This window comes from Geotrypetes seraphini, chromosome 13 (genome assembly GCF_902459505.1).
Source record: "Geotrypetes seraphini chromosome 13, aGeoSer1.1, whole genome shotgun sequence".
NCBI lineage: Eukaryota > Metazoa > Chordata > Amphibia > Gymnophiona > Dermophiidae > Geotrypetes > Geotrypetes seraphini.
Genome location: NC_047096.1, coordinates 33,104,206 through 33,131,813, shown reverse-complemented (window position 1 = coordinate 33,131,813; position 27,608 = coordinate 33,104,206). Strand labels below are relative to the sequence as shown.

Genomic DNA, 27,608 nt, shown 5'->3' with positions numbered 1-27,608 from the left:
CTCCCTGCTGAGAGTGCTTAATAGGGGTGTCAAAGTCCCAAATCTGGCACTGTAGCAGCGATTGTTTAGTTAAATGTCTTTTTTTTTTTACAGTGTTTTGCACAAATGCATGAAGAATTTGTCTTGTAGTGTACAGCTTAAACACATCATAAGATTGTTACAAAAAGGCACATTCCCAATAAAATAAATTAGAAAGCACATGTGTCATCAGTAACTTTAAGTTTATGGGGCCATTTCATGGAGCAGGGCCACCACAGTTCCCAGCAGCAGAAACAAGCAGTTGTGCGTCAACATACATGAACTGTTGACCTTTAACTTGGCATTGCATAAATCCTCCTCGCAGCATTTAGTCTTTATGCGCTTGTTTGAAGAGGTGCAGTCAACGGTACGTTCACAACCTTTGGTTAGTAAACCAGCTGTAAAAAAAAACAGAACAAGAATTTTACATCAGTTGCTTTTGTTAATTTAAACATTCTTTTGTCTGTTCAGATTTGGGGGGGGGGGAGGGAGGAGATCGTAGTGGGGGACAATGAGGTGTTAGGATAATCTGAGTTGAATCGGATTGCATCTGATCCTGACTCGTATGGGGGCCTTGTAAAAGCCTTCACATTTTTCACATTTGGACTTGAATGTTTTTGGCTCTGGTGCCTCCCGTACGTTTTCACTTCTGGATGAGGGTCAGGCTATGCTTCACTAGAAGAATTTGCATCTGTGTCTCTATGTGATGTTTTTCTCCTCTTCACTGTTGCTCTAAACTGTCATTATTTGGAAGTTCTTTTCATTTTATGTTCTTTATTAGATTTATAATATGCCCAGAAGGCTTTCTGATTGAGCAGTATATTAAGATTTTTATAGAAACATGATGGCAGATAAAGACCAAATGGCTCAACAAGTCTGCCCATCCGCAGCATCCACTATCTCCTGTGCCTACTCCATGCTTTCTCAAATTCAGACACAGTGCTTGTCGTCGTCACCTCTACCGGGAGATAATAATAATAATTTTATTTTCTTGTATACCGCCCCACCAACAGTTCTAGGCGGTTCACAACAGAAGAACTGAAACATATCAGTTAAAAAACACAATTTCAAAAAACACAACTATCATAACTACTACATCCATTAAATACAGTATCAGATAAAAAGTACATTTCAAATACAGAGAGCCTAATAAAAAAATACCTTCCTAAATATCAACATTCTTGTTTATCAAATAGGTGAGTTGTCAATAATTGCCTAAATGTAAGATAAGAATAGGCTTGAACAATCAGCGGACTCATCCAGGAGTTCAACTTCCCCGCCTGATATTCCAATGTCCTGTGCAAAAAAGTCTTGTAGCGACAGGCCCTTGGGGTAGGGAAGAGGAACATACCTGAACTTCTGATACATTTTAATGAATTAAACAGTTTCAGTTAAGATACCAAATAGGAAGGTAATAAACCAAAAAGAGCCTTATAACTTAAAAAATACTCTGGCCTTAAAAGGCAGCCAATGCAGTCTAGCATAAAAAGGACTAACATGATCATACTTCTTGAGACCAAAGATTAAACAAACTGCTGCATTCTGAACTAATCGAAGCCTTAATAGAATCTTTTTTGGTAGCCCCAAATAAATAATATTACAATAATCCAGAGTTGACAGTACAGTAGACTGGACCAGTAACCGAAAGGACTCTAGATCAAAATACTTCTTAATGGTCCTCAATTTCCACATCTAGCACTCTTTCTATAAAAAGTATTTCCTTAGATTACTTCTGAGCCTATGCCCTCTTAACCTCATTCTATGCCCTCTCACTCTGGAGTTTCCTTCCATTTAAAAGAGACTTGCCTCATGTGTATTTAAATCACATAGGTATTTAAATGTCTCAAAAAAACCAAAACTCATCAATAGTAACAGAATCAATAAGCAATCAAAACCCAAAAATTGTTACTAGCCAGCGGTGGGGTTACCACAAGGAGAGACACATTTATTATCAAATTGTGGAGAAAAAGCCTCAAATTCTCATATTCCAGCAGTAACATAGTAACATAGTAGATGACGGCAGATAAAGACCCGAATGGTCCAACCAGTCTGCCCAACCTGATTCAATTTAAATTTTTTAACTTTTTCTTAGCTATTTCTGGGCAAGAATCCAAAGCTCTACTTGGTACTGTGCTTGGGTTCCAACTGCCGAAATCTCTGTTAAAACCTACTCCATCCCATCTAAATCCTCCCAGTCATTGAAACCCTCTCCAGCCCATCCTCCCCCAAATGGCCATATACAGACACAGACCATGCAAGTCTGCCCAGTACTGGCCTTAGTTCAATATTTAATATTATTTTCTGATTCTAGATCCTCTGTGTTCATCCCATGCTTCTTTGAACTCAGGCACCATTTTCCTCTTCACCACCTCTCTTGGGAGAGCATTCCAGGCATCCACCACCCTCTCCGTAAAGTAGAATTTCCTAACATTGCTCTTAAATCTACCACTCCTCAACCTCAAATTATGTCCTCTGGTTTTACCATTTTCCTTTCTCTGGAAAAGATTTTGTTCTATGTTAACACCCTTCAAGTATTTGAATGTCTGAATCATATCTCCCCTGTCCCTTCTTTCCTCTAGGGCAGTGGTTCCCAAACCTGTCCTGAAGGACCCCCAGGCCAGTCAGGTTTTCAAGATAGCCCTAATGAATATGCATGGAGCAGATCTGCATTCCTGGCATCTCCATTATGTGCAAATCTCTGTCATGCATATTCATTAGGGCTATCTTGAAAACCCGACTGGCCTGGGGGTCCTCCAGGACAGATTTGGGAACCACTGCTCTAGGGTATACATATTCAGGGCTTCCAGTCTCTCCTCATACTTCTTCTCACGCAAGCCTCCTGTCATTTTTGTCACCCTCCACTAGACCGCTTCAAGTCTTCTTACGTCCTTTGCCAGATACGGTCTCCAAAACTGAACACAATACTCCAAGTGGGGCCTCACCAATGACCTGTACAGGGGCATCAACACCTTCTTCCTTCTACTGGCTACGCCTCTTTTTATACAGCCCAGCATCCTTCTGGCAGCAGCCACCGCCTTGTCACACTGTTTTTTCACCTTTAGATCTTCGGACACTATCACCCCAAGGTCCCTCTCCCCAACCGTTCATATCAGCTTCTCACCTCCCGGCATATACGGTTCCTTCCGATTATTAATACCCAAATGCATTACTCTGCATTTCTTTGCATTGAATTTTAGTTGCCAGGCGCTAGACCATTCCTCTAACTTTTGCAGATCCTTTTTCATATTTTCCACTCCCTCTTCGGTGTCTACTCTGTTACAAATCTTGGTATCATCTGCAAAAAGGCACACTTTTCCTTCTTCTTTTATATATGCCACCACCTGTTTCTAGAGACTCGATTACTTTTTTGCAGTCCTTAATTATGAACTTTAGTATAACATCAAAAAATATAGTAATTCTTGGAGACTTTAACATTCACATCGATAACCCAGAAAATCCTTTTACATCTGATTTGACAACTCTTGTTTCTAATATTGACCTATCTTCAATAGTCTCCCAACCAACACACATTGCAGGACATACTATAGATCTAGTTTTTGTCGCCAATCACCTTAGTTCAGCCTTTTCATCTCCAATAATTGAGCCTGTCCCATGGACCGATCATAATATAATTACTTTTAACTATGACTATATACACACTATTAATGACCATCCGGGAGCTAATAAAACTTATAGCTATTATGATTATAGTAAGCTAGATGAATCCAATTTGACTACAACAATTGACCTTCATTTTGAAGACTTCAAAAAACTATCAAGTGATGAGCAAATAAGCCAGTGGGATAACCTTTGTGTATCGTTACGCAATAAACTTGCCCCCAAAATAACAAAAACAATTTCAATAAAAAAACAAAAAAACCCTTGGTACACGCCAGAATTATCATTCATCAAAAAACAAATGCGCTCCCTAGAAAAAAAATGGCGTAAAACAAAAACATCTGCCAATCTAGCCAGTTACTTAAACCAAGCACAATACTACAAAAATAAAATTAATGAGACAAAAAAAAGATACTATTCATCACGCATTAGAACAGCAAACAACTCAGCTATTTTATTCTCTATCCTAAAATCCTTAACAATGTTTAAAACCCGGTCAGCACAGGGTTCAGTTAGCACCCTGACTGCGCAAGAGTTAGCTAACCATTTCATAGAGAAGATTCAAGGGATAAGGAAAACATTCGATGCTAATTTAGACTCAGATTTGGATTTTTCTGTCCCAGACCCTTGCTCTCTTATATCTAAATGTTCTCACTTTACATTACCTTCTATCTCAGACCTGAAAAGTCTATTTCCATCATTGAACACTAAGAACAAAGGAGACATACTTCCTCCATGTATTTTAAAAATTTTTTTCAACGTCTTTGGCAACTACATTCATCAATTAATCTGTTCCTCTTTAGAAAACGGGATCATTCCTCAAAACTGGAAAGACTCAATTACTCACCCAATTCCTAAAGATGTAAAGGGTAATCTGAATGATCCTTGTAATTTTAGGCCAATAGCCAATATCCCATTCTTAGCAAAATTGACAGAAAAAAATTGTCTTTAACCAAGTTTCAGAATTCATAGAAAAAAACAGAGCATTACACCCACACCAAACAGGATTTAGACAATTTTATTCAACAGAGCACTCTCTAATTGCCTTGACATCCTCTGTACTATATTTTTGGGATCAGCGTCAATCTGTTCTTCTTATTTCTTTAGATTTATCATCAGCTTTCGACTCCATTGACCACCATCTTCTCTTACATAGACTAAGATCCATAGGAATATCAGAAGTAGTTCTTCAGTGGTTCAAATCTTATTTTTACCATCGTTCATCCAAGGTAATATTCAATAATTCTTCAGCAAGGATTCCCTCCACGAACTTTGGAATTCCGCAAGGTTCAATACTATCCCCGCTATTATTTAACATATTCTTGGCACCATTATTAACACTCTGTCAATCAATTGGATTTACTCCGTATGCATACGCAGATGACGTTCAATTGTTACATCCTATAGATGCCAATGTTAATGGTGATATTACAATTATTAACGAAAAACTTTCTAAAATATCGAAATGGTTGCAAGAAAATAAATTGGCCCTTAACACTTTCAAAACAGAAACTATGCTGTTTCCTTGCAGGGAGGGTCAAAAATTAGGAGCCAATATAACCATAAATACGACCAATCTTAAAGTAGTTACTAAGCTAAAAATTCTCGGGATCATACTGGACCAAAAGCTTAGTTACCATGATCAAATCAGTTCATTGATAAGAACTTGCTTCTACAGATTGAGATTAATTAGATCACTCTCTGCATTTCTCGTTAAATCGTCTCTAAATATTATAATACACTCTTTAATCATCTCTAAAATTGACTACTGTAACGCCCTGTACAAAGGGATTACATTAAAAGAAATGCGTAGATTACAAATTCTCCAAAACACCGCAATAAAAATTATCATAAATAAGAAAAAATTTGAACATGGCACCTTTGTTAAGGGAAAATCACTGGTTACCGGTTAATCATAGAATCACTTATAAAATAGCTCTATTGACACATAAGATATTACTAAATAAAGCTCTAGTATTTTTAGAAAGATTTTTAATACCATACACACCTACAAGATCTCTTAGATCAGAAGAAAAATCTCTGCTGGTTACTCCTTCACTAAAAATTATTTATTCAAGGAGAGACACGATCTTCTCTGTTACAGCTCCCCAAATCTGGAATTCCCTACCTCTCAATATTAGAGATGAAAAACCACTCGCTAAATTCAAAGGCTTACTAAAAAGCTGGCTATTTAGGGATGCTTTTATCTGACCTTTCTCTGGTTTAATCATTTTACTTTTTCTTAGAACTTATCTGGACAAGGAATACTGTTAAATAGAAATCAAGTTGGTACCGTCCCCAACCTTTTCATGTCCTACCCACCCTTTTATTTTATTTTTACATTGTATTTAATCCAATTTTATTTTATTTTTTTTATTTTTTATTTATTTATTTTCCCCCCCCTCATTTCTTTTCTTAGTATTTTATAATCACAATGTTTTTAATACCATGTTTGTTGAAATTGTTTTGATATTTTTAGTTTTGTAAATTGCATTGGATTTAGATATTGCGATTATATCAAACATTAAATAAACTTGAAACTTAAACTTGAAACTAACCCTTCAGCAATGTCACTCACAAACATATTGAACAGGATCGGCCCCAGCAATGAACCCTGAGGGATTCCACTACTCACCTTTCCTTCCTCCAAGCGACTTCCATTAACCACCACCCTCTGTCCGACAGCCAGTTTCTAACCTAGTTCACCAATTTGTGTCCTAACTTCAGCCCTTCAAGTTTGTTCAACAGCCTCCTATGATCAATATGATTTCAAGCTGCCCAATTACTTGTCATTGGCATAAAAAATTCCACAGCGCAAAATGTTAATCTCACACAGGGCCTAAGCCAACCACTGTACACAGGGTAATAGAAAAAAGAAAGCTTTCACTTAGCTCTGAAGCATAGTGTCTGCCGTCTTCCAGCGTTGTACACCTCTGGTGGCAACCTGGAACAATTTAAGCTGCTGCACTCCACTCACAGTCCATGCTCAGATGCACCTCCTATAAGAGCCTTGTTTCGCCGCTGACCAGTTGCATCAGGGATTTCCACAGCCAAAGCCCTCAGTCCAGAACCATGCACTAAAGGCGCAGGTGGCACTGCTTGTACAAAAAGGGAGGCTTCGACTGATTTCTGGCGTGACTTATGATCACAAAGTCATCACTGAACAGCTGATAAGATTTCAAAAAGTGTGTACCTTTCAAGTTACTGATTCAAGAGATTCGGGCATAAAATGTTCAAAAAATAGATCTTTGTTCGTGTTGGTGCAGAGTCCATTTCATGTCACCCCTCCTGTCTGTGGTAGGTATATGTTCCAAGACACTGCACTTGAACTCATTAAACGCATGTTTCTTATCCATACAGTGTCGTGTCATCACATGAATCTCTTTGCTATGATTAATATTAGACCAGTATTCAAATAATCTTGTCTTAAAACTCGTGGCGGTAGGCCCGATGTAAGCCAAATCACAGGGGCATATCATCACATAAAGTACACTACACTCACTGTTTTACATGTAGTGAAAGAATGCAGATCAATCCTTTTCCTACCAGGGATAAGAACCCCCATTCCTTCAAGCATGTTGTTACACGCTGCACATTTACTACAATGAAAATGACCCACCCACCTCTCCCTATTACTGGACCACACATTCACTTTGCATAGTATGTCATTTAGATTCTGGTTCCTTGTAAAGAAGATCTTACAGTCCATCTTGTGAAAACAGGGTTTGGTCTGCAACATTGGCCACAGACCTTTGATCTTTCTGCCTAGACCAGGGGTGTCAAAGTCCCTCCTCGAGGGCCACAATCCTTTCGGGTTTTCAGAATTTCCTTAATGAATATGCATGAGGTCTATTAGCATACAATGAAAGCAGTGCATGCAAATAGATCTCGTGCATATTCATTGGGGAAAACCCGATTGGATTGCGGCCCTCAAGGAGGGACTTTGACACCGCTGGCCTAGACGTTGCGCTACAGATGAAAACTTCAATGTACACGGAACCACCTCCTCCTCTGACTTGAGGATAATGCCGTATATGTGCAACTTGATTCAGATCCATCTGATGATATTTATACTGTGCTGTTATATATCCTGAAGGAAGAGCGGCTGTTTTTTTGACCAACTCTGAGTATAAATTTTTGCCAAAAGTACATAAAGACCTGAAGAACCCCCCTCTACAGGATGCTGACTGGGTTTAACTTGTTGTTTAGTACACAGGCACTCTTTTAAGCCCTGAACTTCTTCCTAGAAGAGAGAGAGAACATGGAACCTCCCAAACTGCAGATAAATCCCATACGTGAGTATCAAATAGCTGGTATACCTTCTTTCTGACATCAGTTTTGTGTATGTGTGAAGACACACATATCATCAGAAAGGAGATCTTTAGAACCAATCCCTGGTGAAGAAATGCTTCTTCAGCCTTCACATGCTAAGGAAAGTCAGACCCTATTTTCACCAAAAACACTTCGCAGTCCTAGTACAATCCATCATCCTCTCCAGATTGGATTATTGCAATTCTATCTACCTCAGCCTAACCAAGAAAAGCCTCCACAGACTTCAGCGGATTCAGAACGCCGCAGCTAAGCTTGTTTTCGCGAAAAGCAAATTTGATCGCATCTCACCACTCCTGTCTAAGCTCCATTGGCTCCCAGTAATCCCCAGGATCCACTTCAAATGTGCGTGTCTGGCCTACAAGATCCTACATGGCATCCTTCCTGCCGTTATCCCTCTATCCTGGAACTCCCCAACCCCTACTTCCTCCAGATCCTCCCAAATTTTTAAACTATCCTTCCCTTCCATAAAAGGTATTTCCCATGCAGGCAAACTTGGGTCATCCCTCCCCTTTAGAATCACTGAGATCTGGAATAACCTCCCCTCCCCTCTCCGAACCTCAAGCTCCCTCCAACTCTTCCGCAAACACCTAAAAACCTGGCTATTCTCAAAACTGTAACACTTCCCCCCTCTTAGGCCTCTCACCTTCCCCCTTTACACCTAACTCTTTAATCTCTCCACTGTAGTTCCTCTCTCATCTTTCTTCCTGTAAACCGTGCCGAGCTCCGCATTCGTGGAGATGGTGCGGTATATAAACCCAAGGTTTAGTTTAGTTTAGAACCACCAAAGGAGTCGTGCGGATGAGATGTCAATGATTCAGCCACAGGTATAAAGTGAAAGTGCGCTTTATTGATAGTAGCGAGTCCTCGCAGTGCTACTATCAATAAAGTGAACTTTAACTTTACACCTGTGGTTGAATCATTGACGTCTGTTTCATCCTCACGACTCCATTGTTGTGCCTTGATTGTCTTGTCATTGAGGCCTCCTTGGGCTCTCTCTTTTGGACCTTTAGGACCACCATACAGAACAGCACTGGATCATCAAAGATTCTCTTCCAAATAGGTTTCAAGGTTTATGTTTGTTAAAAATGTGTTATACCACTTAAACTAAAATTCAAAGCGGTGTACAATAAAATTCATTATCAGCATACAATGGCACAAAAACAAATGATTAAAAACAGAACATATCATTACTAGGGATTGGTCAGTAAAAGCAAAAATACACGCACCAGACAAATAGAAGTAAAAACAAGAGGGAAAAGGGGAGATCTACAATAAGTAAAGGAAAGAACAAATAAGGGAAAACGTTTTAGGATAAGCACTGTATGTAAGGAATAAACAGAACCTACTTACTTTCCACATTTAGTGAGACTATGCAGGAAGTTTTGTTCTGGCCACAGGATATTGTATCTTTATTGCATTCCTTATCATTTTTTGCATCCATGCAGAAATGGCATTTGAGAGCTATGGAAGGAAAGACAAAGGAGGAGAAGGGAAAAGGGATAGGAGGTAGGGGAGGGCAATAATGACAGAGAAAAGGTTTGATCCGAGAGTTAATACATACATTACATCAGAAACAATTCCCTTCTCTTCTCTTACTAGCAGTGCCACCTCTGTAATTCAGCTTCTCTAAAACACAACTGATACACCGAAATCAGGAAAAGCCACTTGATGTTCAGTTTTGTGATGGGATGTGAGCCAACAATGGAGATAAATCTCTAATTGGTCATGAAATACCTGGCCCAGGTCAATTGTGATAATCTAATTCTGGTTTTGTCTCTTTTCATATTCATGAATTTTGTAGTTCCAGGTTTGTTTGTTTTTAAATAATAAATTAAAATTGCACATTCAGAGATGAAGCAAGGTAAAAAGTAGGCCTTGATCAGCCAATTGGGGTTGACCTGGGCCAGATGGCAGTCCTGGCCGCATGTCCAGTATATTGCAGACTTGTGTCACATGAATCATATTATAGCTTGCTGCATACCCTGTAACTTAGACCAGTTCCTCATATCTTATTCAGCTGTACAGTGTTCCCCCGGTCATTCGCGGTATTTTCTGACTGCGAACCGCCGACAAGTATAGGGCAGCAGGAGAGAGCAGCCGCAGCTCCGCGAGTGCAGGAAATCACTCACGGTACGCTCCGACCGCCTTTTCCTGCACTAAGTCGGGCCTTATCCAATCAGGAGCTGCTTTGACATGCAGCTCCTGATTAGATAAGGCCCGATTTAGTGCAGGAAGAGGCGGTCAGAGCATACTGCAAGTGATTTCCTGCACTCGCGGCGCTCCGGCTGCTATCCTACTGCTCTCTCCCACTGCCCTCTTCAAGCTCCCCCATGAAAAACTGTATTTGCGGTTTTTTGAGATTTGTGGGGGTTCCTTGAGTTAAGTTATGGAACTCCTTGGTGGGTCAGATAGGAAATTGCTGGGAAAAGGGTAGCTTTAGAAAATTACTAAAGATGCAGTTATTTGTTGATGCCTTTTTTAAAGGTATTTTTGACAAAACTGATGAACTATCCATGATCTTTTTATCCACATTATGGTATCCCTTTGAAGATTGTTTTTATATTTATTTTATTATGGGGTCCTTTTATCAAGCTGCGGTAGGGGTTTAACGCACATTAAACCGCCTGCTGCGGGGGATAGCGCGTGATGAAATGTCCGATGCGCTAACTCCGCTAGTGTGGCTTGATCAAAGGACCCCTATATGTTTTTTAATTATCCATTTGTTTTTATTATGTGTTTATTTGAAATACTGTGTATGTAAATATTGTAAACCGTTTAGTTTTAAACGGTATATAAATTTTCAAAATAAATAAATACAGTACTCACCTGATATTTGCGGGGGTTCCGTTCCAGGAACCCCCGCGAATGTTGAAAACCCGAGAATATGGTTTTTTAGCAGGGGAGACAGGAGAGGGCAGCCAGAGAGGCAGGAGAGAGCAGCTGGAGCGTCAGCGAGTGAAGGAAATCACTCGCGGTATGCTCCGACTGCCTCTTCCTACACTAAGTCGGGCATTATCCAATCAGGAGTTGCGTGTCAAAGCAGCTCCTGATTGGATAAGGCCCGACTTAGTGCAGGAAGAGGCGGTCGGAGCGTACTGCAAGTGATTTCCTGTACTCGCGGAGCTCCGGCTGCTCTTTCCTGCCTCTCCGGCTGCCCTCTCCTGCCTGGTCATTTGCGGTCGGAAAATACCGCGAATCGTGGACTGCAAATTTGCGGGGGAGCACTGTATACTTGATTTATACAAGAACTGAGAAACTGCCCACATAAAATGGGGGCAGAACACCTTCCAATAAATACTCCGATGTCTGGTCACTGAAATACTGCTCCACTGCTGCAATCACCTCTGAATCACTTGAAAATTGTTGCCCTTTCAAACTCTTTTTAAGGTTTGGAAACTGAAAATAGATGGATCAAGATCTGGTGAGTAGAGTGGATGGTCTATGCACTGAACCCCAGCTGTGTCAAAACATCTCTTGTTTTGCCAGCCTTGTGAGCAGGTGCACTGTCTTACAAAAAGCTTTCCATGCCTCCTTTAATCAGCACAGCAAGTCACAATAGTATTCTCCATTGACTTTTTGGCCCCTTGGACTATAGTCAGTCATTACAACACCTTCCTGATCCCAAAACACTATGGCCATGACCTTTTCTGCTAATTTTTGGGTCTTGAATGTCCTTGGCCTTGCTTGGACTGTTGTTTTGTCTCAGGATCATAGTGGCGTAAAGCACAGTTACTTACCGTAACAGTTGTTATCCAGGGACAGCAGGCAGCTATTCTCACAAGTGGGTGACGTCATTCGACGGAGCCTCGATGTGGACGCCTCACAAGCAGACTTGCTTGAAGAAATTCGAAGTTTCGAGTCGCCCGCACCGCGCATGTACGAGTGCCTTCCCGCCCAGCGCAGGGCACGTCTCCTCAGTTCAGATAGCCAGCAAAGAAGTCAACCCGGGGAGGTGGGTGACATGTGAGAATAGCTGCCTGCTGTCCCTGGATAACAACTGTTACGGTAAGTAATTGTGCTTTATCCCAGGACAAGCAGGCAGGTTTTCTCACAAGTGGGTGACCTCCAAGCTAACCAAAGTGGGATGGTGGGAGAGTTGGCAACTTAGGAGAATAAATTTTGCAATACTGTTTGGCCAAACTGTCCATCACGTCTGGAGAAAGTATCCAGACAATAGTGAGAAGTGAAGGTATGAACCGAGGATCAAGTAGCAGCTCTACAAATTTCCTCAATAGGAGTAGATCTGAGGATATCTACAGAAGCTGCCATTGCTCTGACCTTATGGGCTGTGACTTTACTGTGAAGGGGTAATCCAGCCTGGGCATAGCAGAAAGAGATACAAGCCGCCATCCAATTGGAGATGGTACGCTTAGAAATAGGACGTCCCAACTTGTTCAGATCAAAGGAGACAAACAGTTGAGGAGCAGTTCTGTGTGGTTTGGTGCATTCCAAATAGAAAGCCAAAGCACGTTTACAGTCCAGAGTATGAAGGGCAACTTCTCCAGGATGAGAATAAGGCTTTGGAAAGAACACTGGAAGAACAATGGATTGGTTGAGATGAAATTCGGAGACCATTTTTGGAAGGAATTTCGGATGAGTGCGAAGAACCACCTTGCCATGATGGAACACTGTAAAAGGTGGATCTACAACTAACGCTTGGAGCTCACTGACTCGTCCAGCGGAAGTGAGGCCAATGAGAAATACCACTTTCCAAGTGAGATACTTCAGATGAGCCTTGTCCATTGGTTCAAATGGAGGTTTCATCAACTGAGTAAGAACAATATTGAGGTCCCAAACCACAGGAGGCGGTTTGAGAAGAGGTTTGACATTGAAAAGTCCTTTCATGAATCTGGAAACCACAGGATGAACAGAGAGAGGTTTCCCTTCAATAGGCTGATGGAAAGCAGCAATTGCACTAAGATGGACTCGTATCGATGTAGACGTGAGGCTAGAATGAGAAAGGTGCAACAGATAGTCCAAAACTGAAGATAAGGAGGAATGTTGAGGCTCCTTATGATGAGAAAAGCACCAAGTAGAAAATCTAGTCCATTTTTGGTGATAGCACTGTCTAGTAGTAGGCTTCCGTGAAGCTTCTAAAACATCCCTCACAGATTGAGAAAACTGGAGAGGAGCTATGTTGAGAGGAACCAAGCTGTCATGTGAAGAGACTGTAGGTTGGGATGAAGCAGAGATCCCTGATGCTGTGTAAGCAGAGAGGGAAAAACTGGTAGAAGGTATGGCTCCCTGCTGATGAGTTGAAGTAGAAGGGAGTACCAGGGTTGTCTGGGCCACCGAGGAGCAACCAGAATCATGGTGGCATGGTCGGTCTTCAGCTTGACCAGCGTCTTTTGAATTAGAGGAAATGGAGGAAACCGCATATAGAAAGAGATTCGTCCAGTCCAGAAGAAAAGCATCTGCCTCGAGGCGATGAGGAGTGTACATCCTGGAGCAGAACTGAGGCAGTTTGTAGTTGTGGGGGGCTGCAAAGAGGTTTATCTGAGGCGTCCCCCACTGAGAGAAAATGTGATGAAGGGGCGTGGAATGGAGAGTCCATTCGTGGGGCTGCAGAAGACGACTTAAGTTGTCCGCTAAGGCACTGTCCGCCCCCTGAATGTAGACAGCTTTGAGGAAGGTGTTGTGGCGAATGGCCCAATCCCAAACTTTCAGAGCTTCTTGACAGAGGGAGGCAGATCCCGTGCCTCCCTGTTTGTTGACATAATACATGGCGACTTGATTGTCCGTTCGAATGAGGACTACACGGTCGTGAAAAAGATGCTGAAAAGCATTGAGAGCATTGAAAATCGCCCTGGGTTCCAGCAGATTGATGTGACACTGACGATCCGTAGGGGACCAATAGCCTTGAGTACGGAGACCATTGAGATGAGCCCCCTCAAGCGTAAGTTGAAGAATCTGTCGTGAGAACTTTCTGATGAGGGTGTGTGTGTGAAAAAGTAAGCCTCTGGATAGATTGGAAGAGAGCATCCACCAGCGAAGAGACTGTGTCAGAGCAGGAGTGACCTGGATGTGTCGAGTCAGAGGGTCGGAAACCTGCGTCCATTGGGAAGCCAGGGTCCACTGAGGTATCCTGAGGTGAAGTCTGGCAAAAGGAGTCACGTGTACTGTGGAAGCCATGTGACCCAAAAGAACCATCATGTGTCTCGCCGAGATGGAAGGGTGAGAGGACACTGCATGACAAAGATGGAGAAGCGCTTCTATACGTTGTTGAGGAAGGAATTCTCTGAGTTGGACTGTGTCCAGGATGGCCCCAATGAATTGCAGAGTCTGAGACGGCTGTAGATGGGATTTGGGAAAGTTGATTTCGAATCCCAGACTTTGCAGGAACCAGATATCCGTGGGTCGTTACGACGTTGAATCTTTGATGAGCCAGTCGTCAGGGTATGGAAATACTTGAAGACTATGGTTCCTGAGAGCTGCAGCCACCACAACCAGGCATTTGGTGAATACTCTGGGTGACGAGGTCAGACCGAAAGGAAGTACTCTGTATTGATAATGCAGATTTCCCACCCGATAATCTGAGGTACTGACGGGAGGCCGGATGGATGGGAATGTGTGTGTAGGCCTCCTTGAGATCCAAAGAGCATAACCAGTCATTCTGCTCGAGGAAGGGATAAAGAGATGCCAGGGTCAACTGCGAAATTTTTCTCTGACTAGGAATTTGTTGAGATCCTGAGATCCGAAATAGGTCACAGATCACCCGTCTTCTTCGGAACAAGGAAGTACCGGGAGTAAAAACCTTTGTTCTACTGAGCCAGAGGAACTGGCTCGATAGCTTGAAAATGAAGTAGAGCATGAGCTTCCTGAAGAAGAAGGGCGGTCTGGGAAGGGTTTGGAAGGATACTCTCTTGGAGGATGTTCCGGAGGAACTTGATGGAATTGAAGAGTATCCCTCCCTGATGATGGAAAGGACCCAGAGGTCAGTAGTAACCGTCGTCCATCGGTGGTAAAAATGATGGAGACGACATCCGATAGGGGGAAAAACGGGAATGGCAGAAGGACTGAGGTTATGCTCCATTCTAGACAGTCAAAAAGGCTGAGGAGCCTTAGGTACAGCAGGTGACTGAGGCTTTTGCTGCTTCTGGGGATGCTGCCTCTTGACAGGTTGATGAGTAGAAGGAGCCTGCTTTGGAGGAAAACGCCGCTGATAGATTTGAGGAGGGCGTGTAGGACGAGGAGGTGCTGGCTTCGGTCTGAGAATGGATGCAAAAGACTTCTCATGGTCTGAGAGTTTCTTGGTGGCTGCCTCTCTAGACTCATCAAAGAGGTTATTGCCTGCGCAAGGAACATTAACTAGCCGGTCCTGCAGGTTAGGATCCATGTCGATAGTACGGAGCCAAGCCAGACGTTGCATGGTCACAGAGCAAGCAGTAGCTCGAGCAGACAGCTTGAAAGCATCATAGGATGACTGAAGAAGTTGTAGCCAGAGTTGTGACAAGGAGGCAAGTACTTCTTGGAATTCAAAATGCATATGAGAATCTAGATAAGGCATGAACTTTGGTAGAATGGAAAGAAAGAACTCAAAATAGGTGATGAAATGAAAATTATAGTTGAGGACTCTGGAGGTCATCATCGAATTCTGGTAGATGCGACGACCAAATCTGTCCGTCGTTTTACCTTCCCTTCTCGGAGGAACAATAGCATATACCTGAGAAGGGTGAGATCTTTTCAAAGAAGATTCAACCAGAAGGGATTGGTGAGACAATTGAGTATTGTCAAACCCCTTATGATGTACTGTCCTGTATCTAGAGTCCAATTTGCATGGAACAGCTGGAATGGAATAAGGAGTTTCCAGACAGCGGACAAAGGTTTGATCCAAAAGCTTATGGAGAGGATGCTTGAGAGATTCAGCCGGAGGTTGAGGGAGATGCATGGTCTCGAGATATTCCTTGGAGAACTTCGAGCCAGTATCCAGTTGAATATCCAAGTCAACCACCATCTGACGCAGAAAAGATGAAAAGGACAGCTGATCTGCTAAAGCCTGGCCTCGAGAAGGACTCGAGAACGTTGAGGCAGCTTAGTCCAGTGAAGAAGGAGACCTGGATGAAGAGATGGAAACCATCAGGTCCTCGAGGTCCGGAAGCGAAAGGGTCGATGGAGGCGGTGGAGAAAACTAAAGAAAAGGCTGTTTGCGGTGAGGCGAGGCATGCCTGGATGAATTCTTCAAATAATGCCTCGATTTGTGATGCGAGCTGTGCCTCGAAGATCGAGGAGAACGTGCCCCAGTCGAAGCCCCCAGAGAGTGGCTAGGGCTGGAGGCTGTGGAACGAAGCATTTGAGGCTGAGAAGAGGAACCTCAATGCACTCGCAAAGACTCTGCTCCTTGCTTCGAGTGTGAGGGTTTCAACCGAGGCACTGGTAAAGAATCTGCTCCTTGCTGTCCGTGCCCAAATGCTAGACCAGACACTCGCAGAGACTCTGCTCCCTGAAAGAGTGTGCATGGGACTGAGACATAGGAGGCGGCTCGACCTCGCGGGAGAATGCTGAATGCCCAGGCTGGATTTGTGAGAGAAGCTTCGGCCCAATGGTAGTAAAGAGCTGAATGAACTGCTTCTCCAACAAGTTCTGGAACGAAGCCGGCAAGGATGGATCTGCGTCTCCAACGGGACCACCTGCACGGGCCTCGTGTTCCCTCGAGGCAGTGTGAGAGTGCTTGGACTTAGAAGCCTTAGGCACTTTAAGCACCACCGTGGGAATGGGCTGCTGCCCTATCTGACCTGAAGAGACTGAGGAAAGCATCGCAGCAGGCGTCGAAGACAGAGCCAGTACAAACGAGGCAGGTTTGATGAGGCTCGGAGTAGAAGCTGTGGAAGCCGGAAGAGCTTCGGATGAGGTCGAGGGTGAAGCAACCTTCGACGTTGAGAGCTCCATCAAAGATTCCATGCTGAAAAGCTGCTCCCACAGGATACAACAACGCTTAAAAGCACGAGACTTAAGTGTTGAGCAAGGCCGGCACGATTTCGGGAGATGTTGAGGCCCAAGACACCGAAGACAGCGTCGATGAGGGTCCTTGAGGGAAATCACGCGCTGGCACTTGGAACACTTTTTAAAACCGGTTGCAGGCCGGGACATAGGCCGAAAAAGAGCTGCTGCAAGATCGAAGCCGCAGGGCTGCGGCCACGAGGCCTGCTCGGTCGAACGAACGGAAGAAATTTTTTTTTTTTTTTTTTTTAGAAAACAAGAAATAAAAAAAACAGCGATTTGTGACCAAAAGAACACAAAACTGCAGTCGAAAGAAGGCACAAGTGAAAATACTTCACGCAGAGAGTCAAAGACGGACTTCTCGGCTCCGCGGAAAAGTAAGAACTGAGGAGACGCGCCCTGCACTGGGCGGGAGGGCACTCGTACATGCGCGGTGTGGGCGACTCGAAACTTCGAGTTTCTTCAAGCAAGTCTGCTTGTGAGGCGTCCGCATCAAGGCTCCGTCGGATGACGTCACCCACTTGTGAGAATACCTGCCTGCTTGTCCTGGGATAACCATTTTTTATCAACAGTAATTATTCAAAAAAGTTGGCACCAGCTAGCTGAAAATGCTGCAAAATCAACTTGAAAGTGTCCACTCAGTGTTGTTTCTCGTCAGCATTCAAATATTTGGGCACCCACTTGTATGACAGCTTTTACATACCCAGCTGCTCGTGGATTATACACCGAACACGTTTCCTGAATATCTGTAGTGTCTCAGCAAATGTTTTAGCCAATATTTGCCGATCTGATGATCTTTCAGTACCCTCTCGTATTAAGATGGCTTGGGGAAACCCACTGTTTGTTCCTAGAATAAGTAGCAAAAAGTCTGTTTTCCTTCTTGGGATCTTGCCAGGCACTTGTGACTTGGGTTGGCCCTTTTGGAAACAGAATACTAGGCTTGATGGATCTTTGGTCTGTCCCAGTATGAGCAGTAGTGGCTCGTGGCCAGTAGGGGGTGATGTCTATGGGACGGTAATGGAATGGACGTCAGGACATGATGGTGCAGTATTTTGTGGAATTTTCGTATGATTCTGGGTAACTCTAGTTAGATACAAGCAAATGTGTTAGTTAAGGCCACACCCAATAGAAGCGTACGAAAAATTGGTGAATAAAAATCTGAATATGGATGTAGCCAGGGCCAGAAAAACACACTACAGATTAATATTAAGGAGAAGCATAATAATATTCTTTTTATGTACTTTGCTATTAGGCTAGATCATGAAGGAAATCAGGATATACATGGACTCCATTTTGGGTTCTCTGTCTTTCTGTATCTTTTGCTTGGTTTTACTCCATTTTGTGTTCAGCCTTTTTCCCTGTCTTTGTTCAAGGCTTTCCCGCTTCTAGCCTCGTGGTTCTAATTGATACCAGATGTGCCTTAGGCTGGCTAGGAAGAACATATTAGAATACGTATCCCAAACTGAGATATAACATGCATTAAATATGAATGAAATACATGGTATGAATGAAACTATGAATGTTTGGGGCCCCTGAAGTGATATGTGGTGATATAAATGGTTTATAAAAAGAACACTAAGGAAAAATCCTGAGCACAACAGCTGGAAATAATTAGTCAGAAACTGTAGCAGTCTCAAGCATAGGAAGGGGGGCATTGGGTGCCCATGCTTAGGACTGTGTAGGTGTAACATGAAGCTGTCAGGTTTCAGGGAGAGGGGGAAACAGCTCCTCCTTCTCCTTGACAGGGAGGGCTGAGAATATATCAGCACTTAACAAATGCAGGTTCTCTTAATATACCTTTGTGAAAAGGACAAAAAGAATATTGGATATGTAATAAAATGTTAATGTATATTCAGAAATGAATGTAAACAAAACAAATATGATTTCTGAAACTATTAAACATGTAGAGGAATTTTCTTTGTCTAAACTTTAAAGACCACCTCTGTTAGTTTTGGTTGGCCTACGGCCAATGATGTCACACTGAGCCAAAGGTATATAATGGGGAGCTTCGAAGTATCGGGTTGAGTTCATTATCAGAAGGCCAGCATTTTGGCAACTATAACGACCTCTCGCTAACGCAACTAGTCTTTTGAGTTCCATGATGGAAAAATTAAAACAATAAATAAAATTATATTTTGATGAAACTTGCGTTATGTGTCATTTTCCATATTTTTGTTATTTTGCACACCTTGAGTGCAAGCTAGCAGCTTAATTGGCAACTGCAGCTTTATGAGTGTCTAATGCCCATGCTCAAGTATGACTTTTATGTTCTTATGGGACTGTATGTTTGCTTAGGGCCAGTTACTGGTGGTAACTAGAAGAAAGCTTTCATGTAACATTAATCTCCAACTGCTTGAAGCCTGCATGAGCAGGTTGTACCAGCTCTATCAATATGAAGAGGGGTCTTGCTATTTTCACTTTTTATTGCAAAGATTTTACTCATTCGCTGTCTTCAATGGGAACAAGATGAAAAGCCCTATGTCATAATTAATGTTCTCTGTCAGATTTCTGTGCATCCTGTTCTTGAATATTTTGGAACAAGCTCGCTCTGTAATAGTTCCCACATTAAGTCAAGATTTTTTTTAATTAAGTGTGATGGACATTCTGCGAGTCACTGTGAAGCATGACGTTTTACTCAGACATGAGTTGTATTGACATTGTGGAGCCTTTAAAGGTCAGTTATATAAAAGGTGCCTACATTTAGGTGCCGGTTGTTTGCTCTGATTGATAGGTTAGGTGCTATCACGTACGTGAATGCCATCACAATTGATATCTCTGCGCATATGCACTAGGTGTTGGTCAATAAAATTGGCGCGTTAGATACATGGGGCTAGATTCTATAAATGGCACTCAAATTTGGGCACCGGGAAAAATCCGCTCAATGCTATTCTATAAAAGGCACTCTGGGATGAGTGCATTTTATAGAAAAGCGCAGAGTACCCATTCCCTAAATAGGTGCCAGGACTTATTCTTGCGGAAACCAGCTGTAAATCCTGGTGCACAAGTTGAGCACACATTTCCCCCAATTCTGTAACAGTGTGTGCAACTTTTGGGAATGCCCATGACACACCCAAGGCCCTCTTTTGAGTTGCGAGCGAAAGAATTTAGGCGCGGTTCTTTATACTAAACTAAACTAAAACCAAGAGAAGCTCGACTCGGTTTACAATAATGTAAAACATAATACATAAATTTGACAAGAAAAAGTAGACTGAAATAGTTAATTTCCAAAATGTTTAGCAAACAAAAAAGTTTTCAGAACTTTCCAGAATAAAGCAAAATAACCTAAACTTCTTAATGTAAGGGGCAAAGCATTCCAGAATTTGGTTAATTTAAAAGCAAAAGAATAACTAAATCTCTTAAAGGTTCTGTTTTTACCACTGAGAGAGGGAAATGCAAGTTTTAATTTTTGAGAACTTCTGGCAAGATGAGATCTATGAACATTCCAGTCTAAAGGAATCAAAGTGGCCAAAATGCCAAATATGATCTTAAATGCAATACAAATACACTTAATTTGAATTCTGAGATACACTGGAAGCCAATGTAATTCCTTTCGCAGAGGGGTTACGTAATCAAATTTACTCTTATCGAAGATAAGTTTAGCCACTGTGAAAATAGGATACTGGGCTAGATGGACCATTTGGTCTGAACCAGTATGGCTATTCTTATGACTTGCCAGCTTATGCTTGCCATTGACCTGGTGTAAGCTGTCATGCCTAAGTTTCAGTGCACCAAAGCGCCTTTGCACTACTATTCACACCTGAGCACCATTATAGAATTGACGCTAAATGTGCTTCTTTGTCACCCCTATATTTAGGCACCACTTTATAGAATTGTCCTCTTAGGGATAATTTTATAAAACTCTTTTATAAGGCTACCTGAATCAATACGTCGTGCTCCCTCCCTAGCAGCGTTCAAATCCCACTTTTTTGAATCTGTTTTCAACTCCTAACTCCCACTCACTGTCAGATACCTTTACCAACTCTATCATTTTCTCTTCCTTAATCTCCCCAATCCCGAAATGTCCTGTCTAAATTAGATTGTAAGCTCTTCTGAGCAAATGTACAGTGCTGCATACGCCTCTCAGTGCTTTAGAAATAATAAATAGTAGTAGTAGTAGTCCTCTTGAGTGTGTAGAACAGTGTTTTACATGCTCGAATATGCACTTACGAATTTGTCTACAATCTGAGGACAGATGATTAGAGAGGTCTGCTGCTTTGCTGTCTTGAAATTGTGTTTGATATTTTTTGTATTGTTTTATGTTGATTATATTATACGCTATAAATCCAAGTATTCCACATGTGACACACAAAAACCACCTAATCATAGGCAAACGCTGAACCAGATGTATCTCAGAAGAGACTAAGGATCTCAAGCGCCTGCAGTTATTTGCCGTTAGAATCAGTCTAGGCTAATAACCTGTATGCGGGCTATCATCGATCCCACTTGTCTCTTTTTGAGTTTTGATTTTTTTTAATTTTTAACCTTTTTTTAAAATATAACAACCTTTAAGGGCTTTACTCAATTAAATTATAAATATATTCTTATATCCCTATTCGGGCCTCTTTCTTATAGTATTTATATACATATATAACACTTAGCTCAGGGATGGTTTTCTACCCGGCCCTCAAGAAATACTGCGACGGAAGATCTCCGTTTCGCTCTCAAGATATAAAGAGAGCTTCTTCAGGAAGTGGATATTTTGCACTTATGAATACTTTTAGTGCTGTTAGTGCTACCGCAGCATATTCTAGCCGTTAAAGGAAGCCTTCTGAAATGCATGTTCTTTGTTACCTGCTTAGTTGTAAGCAGGATATTAATAAATAAATAAATAAGCCTAAAAGTAGGCATTCAGAAATGAAAGCACCTAGTTTTGCGCCAGATGATGGTAATTCGGTAACATAGGTGCTAATATTTATGTGATGCTCACACGCGGAAATGCTTAGAGAGGGGAGCGGGGTCTTCTAATCCAGCCATAACCCTGTCTGTTTTTCAGGATTTCTGCAATAAATATGCATGAGATCTATTTGCATATAATGGAAACAGTGAACGCAAATAGATCTCATACAGTGAGGATGCCTAACTAAAATCCACGCACAGCTAAATTGGTTTTTAATTGGTTAAATGGCATGGTAATTGACCAGGCCATTGAAAACCGATTAAAAAAATGATTTTTAAAAATTTTGGATTAAGGTTGCGCACGAATATCTGCGCAGCACTTAGTGATGCCTAAATTGAGGTGCCCTCTGATGCCTAATCATGCCTACCTGAAAAGTAAGTGTAGTTGACCTGGCCTAATATACTGGCACCTACCTCTAGGATGCCTAGCGACACCTAAGCACAGCTATGCGTGATTGTATAACGGTGTCTAGAGTTGACTGACAACCGCACCAACAAGTTACACACAGTTAGGTGCTGTTTATAGAATCAGGCCCTGTGTGCCTACATCGTCTCACATAGCACTCAAAAGGGTGTGTGACCATGGACGGGTCATAGGCCTTCCCATGATTAAGATGTAGTGTTCTAGAATACCAGGGTTACACGCCCAACTTGACTGCCAAGATTTACACCAGGTTTCAGCAGGTGTATATCCTTGCACCCAAAGTTAGATATGGGAATCTGCTCTAAGTGCTTGGCCCAAAGTTTCAAGTTTTATTTAAATTTGATGGTTCGCTTAATATTTCTAAGCGAATTACATAAAATGTACAATTGGAGTAAAACATTAAAAATATTAATAAAATTTCTACAATAAATAACACAGGGCAATTTCAGACTGACAATACTGACAGATACTACAAAACTGGAGTAAGGTGGAGAAAACGTGAGGGAAAAAGTTACAAAATTTTGATTCCTAGTGCGGAGAAAAAGAGGGTTGAAGGGGGGAGGTTAAGAACATTAGGATTTGGGTACAAAAATACTGGAATTAAAATTTACATGGAAGGATAAGAATTTAGAGGTTAAATACAGCTTTAAAGAGGAATGTTTTTAAATTAAAGCACCCACAATGGAATAGCGCTTGGCATGAATTTGAGCGCCATTTACTGAATCTGCCTCTTACTGATTGCAAGTAAATTTATAAGTCTGTTGGCTACCAAGTTTTGAAGACTCAATGCAGATAGTGCCAGCGAAAATTGCTCTAATCCAGCATTGCATGGAAGGATTCTGCAACTGGTACAGATGCACAGGACGCAAATGTGGAGGGGCGTAGAAAATGGCTTCCAGCTCACCCTCTCCTCTGATTGGCAGTGGCAAAGTGGGAGGGACGAGGGGAGGGGCACCAATGAACAAGTCCCACGGGGGCATAACCTGGTATGATTCTACTCTAACTGTTTCAACACTGTGGGTGCTATTCTATTGATGCCGCCATTTAGGCGCCACGACGCTGTGTGGTGAGAGCCTATTATATAATGCCATCTCAGCCCCCAGATTACATTATAGTTTACTAACATAATCTGGCATTGGCATGCCTAACATTTATGTACCTGGTATAACAGAGGGTATCTAAATGCAGCAAAGGTGCATTTAGTTTACAGTATTTTGTACGTTATGTACATAATGGAAGCCCTTCCCCTATGTCTCCCTTATATATGCTCTCACAGAATAATGCTTAGGTGCCCTGTTGGCACTAATGCACAGACAGGTACATTTATCCACAAAGGTTCTAGTAATCTCTAAATTTATGCATGCAAGCAGCATGTAAATGCTGTTGCCCAGTTATAGCACTGGGGGGGGGGGAGGGTTTTTTTTAACGTGAGTATATCCTGTGCATACAGGCATCTAATAAATAAACTGAGTGCCTTCAATATGGACCCCAAAGTGACGGACTGGGACAGGAGCTGGTTGAGTGGAAGGCGACAGAAGGTAGTGGTCAATGGAGATTGCTCTGAGGAAAGGGATGCTACCGGTGGTATGCCACAAGGTTCGGTTCTTGGGCCTGTTATTTTTATCATTTTTGCAAGCGATATTACTGAAGGGCTGTTGGGTAAGATTTGCCTCTTTGCAGATAATACTATAATCTGCAATAGAGTAGACACCCCTGATTGAAGAAGGACCTAGCGAAGCATAAAGAATGGTCTGGAATTTGGTAGCTAAGATTTAATGCTAAGAAATGTGTCATGCATTTGGGATGGAAAAACCCGAGGGAATGGTACAGTTTAGGGCAGCGGTCTCAAACACGCGGCCCGCGGGCTGCATGCGGCTCTCCAGGTGCTATTTTGTGGCCCGCGGTCTGGATGCGATGATCAACTGCTCCCTTGATGCAGTTGATTGTTCCGGTGAAAGCTGCGGCCGGCGGCTGCTCCTGGTGCCATCCACACCAGCATTTCTCTTCCCCCTTCCCATGTGGAGCAGCAGCGTGTCTGGCCGGCTCAGTCGATCGATCCGTTCATAGCCGCGGGTGGCGGCTCCTTGCGCTATCCACTCCTGCATCGGAAGCCTCTCTGACGTCACAACATCAGAGAGGCTTCAGACGCAGGCGCGGATCTCACGAGGAGCCGCCACCCGCGGCTTTGAACGGAACAATCGACTGAGCAAGGGAGCCGGCCAGACACGCTGCTGCTCCACAAGGAAGGGAACGGAAGGGGAGGGGAAAGAGAAATGCTTCTGTTGCATAGGAAAGGGGGACCCTAGGGAAATGCTGCTGCTGCTGCTGCACAGGGAAAGGGAGAGGGAGGGAAGGGGGAAGAGTAATGCCTCTCCTGTACAGGAAAGGGGGAAGGGAAATGCTGCTGCTGCACCACAGGAAGGGGGAGGGAATGGGGAAGAGAAATGCTTCTGCTGCACAGGAAAGGGGGAAGGGAAATGCTGCTTCTTTTGCTGCTGTACCCAAATTGGGGAAAGAGAGGGAAGGAAGGAGAAGGAAGACAAGGGAGAGGAGAGGAACAAGAGATGCCAAGTTCATGGGAGGGAAGGAAGGAAAGGAGATACCAGACCATGAAGGGAGAGGGAGAGATGCCAGGGCATGGGCGAGGGAAGGAGACAGATGCCAGACCAGGGGAAAGGAAGGAAGGAAGGAAGGAGGGAGGGAGAGAAAGGAAGGAAAGAGATGTCAGACCATGGAAATAGGGATGAAAGAAGAGAGAGATAGAAGGGAAGGTAAGACATGGAAATGTAGATTTTGAAAAGAAAGCAGAAAAATTTAATATTAAGTTAATGCCAAAGATGGATGCAAACTCAGTCAAAATATATGAGTAGGGGTAACCAATTTAAGCAAAATATACTTAAGGTAGAGGACATTCTTAGAAATACAGCATTCAAGATTCAGCGTTAGCGCGGGTTTTTTTCATGAGCTTTCACCTCCATTGTAACTATTCTTGCTGCCGGTTCCCTGACGCAGGGTCGAAACGTGGCACGTCGGAACCAGCCACACTTTAAAGATAAGTTTTTCAAGTTATTTTTTCAAACAATTGTTACTTGGATGAAAAGCTCAGCATAGCTGTAAAAGCTAGCAACATAACAACTAAAGTTATTCTTTATATACATATATTGTTTGAACACTGCAATGATTGGGTGGTGAGGCGTACAAAATTGCCTTCATGTCTCTGAGCAGAGTTCTACTAAACAATATATGAGCAACAGAGTAACATTATTGTCATTGTGATGTAGTGACTTTCCTATTTGTGCAAAGATGGATGCAAGGCAGAAAGTGAAAACGGAGAGAAAAACAGTCAAAGGACAAGAAGGCCCTGGAAACATAGTTAAAAGCACAGAAAAATAAAGTCACCAGCCAACAAAGGTAGGGAACATGATTTTATTTTCAATATAGTGATTGAAATGTGTCAGTTTTGAGAAAGAAAAGATATTAAACTTTAAATGTGAGGGCTGCAGAAAAAATAGAGTACTTGGAGGGCCACAGAAAAAATAGTTAATGTCTTATTAAAGAAATGACAATTTTGCATAAGGTAAAACTCTTTATAGTTTATATATATTTCCTTTTAACTGTTAAAGGAAAGCTTTATAAACTATAAAGAGTTTTACCTAATGCAAAGTTGTAATTTCTTTAATAAGACATTAAATATTTTTTTCTGCGGCCCTCCAAGTACCTACAAATCCAAAATGTGGCCCCGCAAAGAGTTTGAGTTTGAGACCACTGGTTTAGGGGGTGAAGAACTTATGTGTTCGAAAGAGAAGCGGGACTTGGGTGTGATAGTATGTGAAGATCTTAAGGTGACCAAAGTGGTTGAAAGCGAAAGCTAGAAGGATGCTTAGGTGCATAGGGAGAGGAATGACCAGTAGGAAAAAGGAGATATTGATGCCCCTGTACAAGACTCTGGTGAGACCTCATTTAGAATATTGTGTACAATTCTGGAGACTGCACCTTTAAAAAGATATAAACAGGATGGAATCGGTCCAGAGGAAGGCTACTAAAATGGTGCGTGGTCTTCGTCATAAGGCATATGGGGACAAGCTTAAAAGATCTCAATATATATACTTTGGAGGAAATGTGGGAGAGGGGAGATACGATAGAGATATTTATATACCTACGTGGCATAAATGCACGAGTTGCGTCTCTGAATTGAAAGGAAACTCTGGAATGAGGGGGCATAGTATGAAGATGAACGGGAATCGACTAAGAAGTAGTCTCAGAAAATCCTTTTTCATGGAAAGAGTGGTGAAACTTGGAACGTCCTCCTGGTGGAGATGGTGAAGACAAAAAGTGTATTTGAATTCAAGAAAGCTTGGGGCAAGTGTGAGTGGATTTCGTAGGGAGAGAAGGGGGATAGTAGATGGCATGGTTAAGCAGACTACATAGGCCATATGGTCTTCATCTGCTTTCATTTTTCTGTGTTTCTATAATAACCATTTTCCATGTGTAAAACACAGTGTGCGCTTAAAAAAATAACTCACTTATGGACCACCTAGACAGATAATGGAAATGACGAGGCAGTGTTTTGCCCAGAGCAGAGATTCACAAGACAGCTCTGAACATGCATTCACCTCTTATGGTGCAATGTTCTATATGTCCTCTCTGCTGATGCTTGCAGACAATTAATGAAATACAGTATATCAATAAAGTATTGGCTCACCAGTGCTGAAATTCCAGAGTCCTGCAGCTACAATCATGGCTAGCAGAAGGTGTTTCATGCTGACTGTGTGAGCAACAGAAGAGATGATTTTTCTTCCTCTTCTCTCCCGACACCTAGTCACAGATTAATTTTAGGCTTTGTGGAAAATGACTCTGTTCTCTCAGATACTCCCCTCCCCCTTGGCAGGGAAGACCATGGGATCAGCTGGAAGTGGAGATCAGGCAGCTGCAGTTCAGAATATTTACATATCATGTGTGCGAGTTACGTAACGGATGGGAGGGATTTTTTTTTTTTTTTTAAAGCTAGAACCTGTGGCCGTGATTGGCAAGTATTTTGTGTTTTGTTTTTCTCCCTCTTTAGGATAAAGCACAGTGTGCACTGCGTAGAAAAGTCTTCATATTTTAACCTGACTATAAAAGGGATTAAATTGGAAATGCAGAAATGCAGGGAAAAAGCACATCAAGCTTCGGTTTGTCAGCTGGGCTCCTGGTTTTCAGCAAGACTGAATGTGTAATCTAGCTTTTCTTGAGGACAGGGTTTAGGAGCCAAGAATGCACCAGAGCCTGTCATGTAGCAAATGACACTGACCATCGCAGTGAATAGCATTTAGGATAACACTGTTGATCACCACACCTACTCCTTAATATGCTGTTCTCTCTTGGATTTCAGGGCTCTGTTTTG

At 42.4% G+C, this 27,608-nt stretch overlaps 1 protein-coding gene across 3 annotated transcripts in view; it reads right to left on the bottom strand.

Annotated features, from left to right (window-relative positions):
• Positions 1-27,150, bottom strand: part of LOC117347627 (lymphocyte antigen 6D-like) — a 52,400-nt gene extending 25,250 nt beyond the window's left edge. Inside the window, exons 1-3 of one of the 3 annotated variants that reach the window (XM_033918792.1) lie at positions 26,928-27,150; positions 9,319-9,429; positions 297-416 (exon numbers count right to left, since the gene is read on the bottom strand). In XM_033918792.1, the coding sequence (XP_033774683.1) occupies positions 297-416; positions 9,319-9,429; positions 26,928-26,985 (289 nt within the window). In that variant the 5' untranslated portion in view covers positions 26,986-27,150. Of the gene's footprint in view, positions 1-41; positions 417-9,318; positions 9,430-26,927 lie in introns of those variants that run through there. The other 2 variants (XM_033918793.1, XM_033918791.1) reach the window with 2 other exon arrangements.
• Positions 27,151-27,608: the final 458 nt, after the last annotated feature.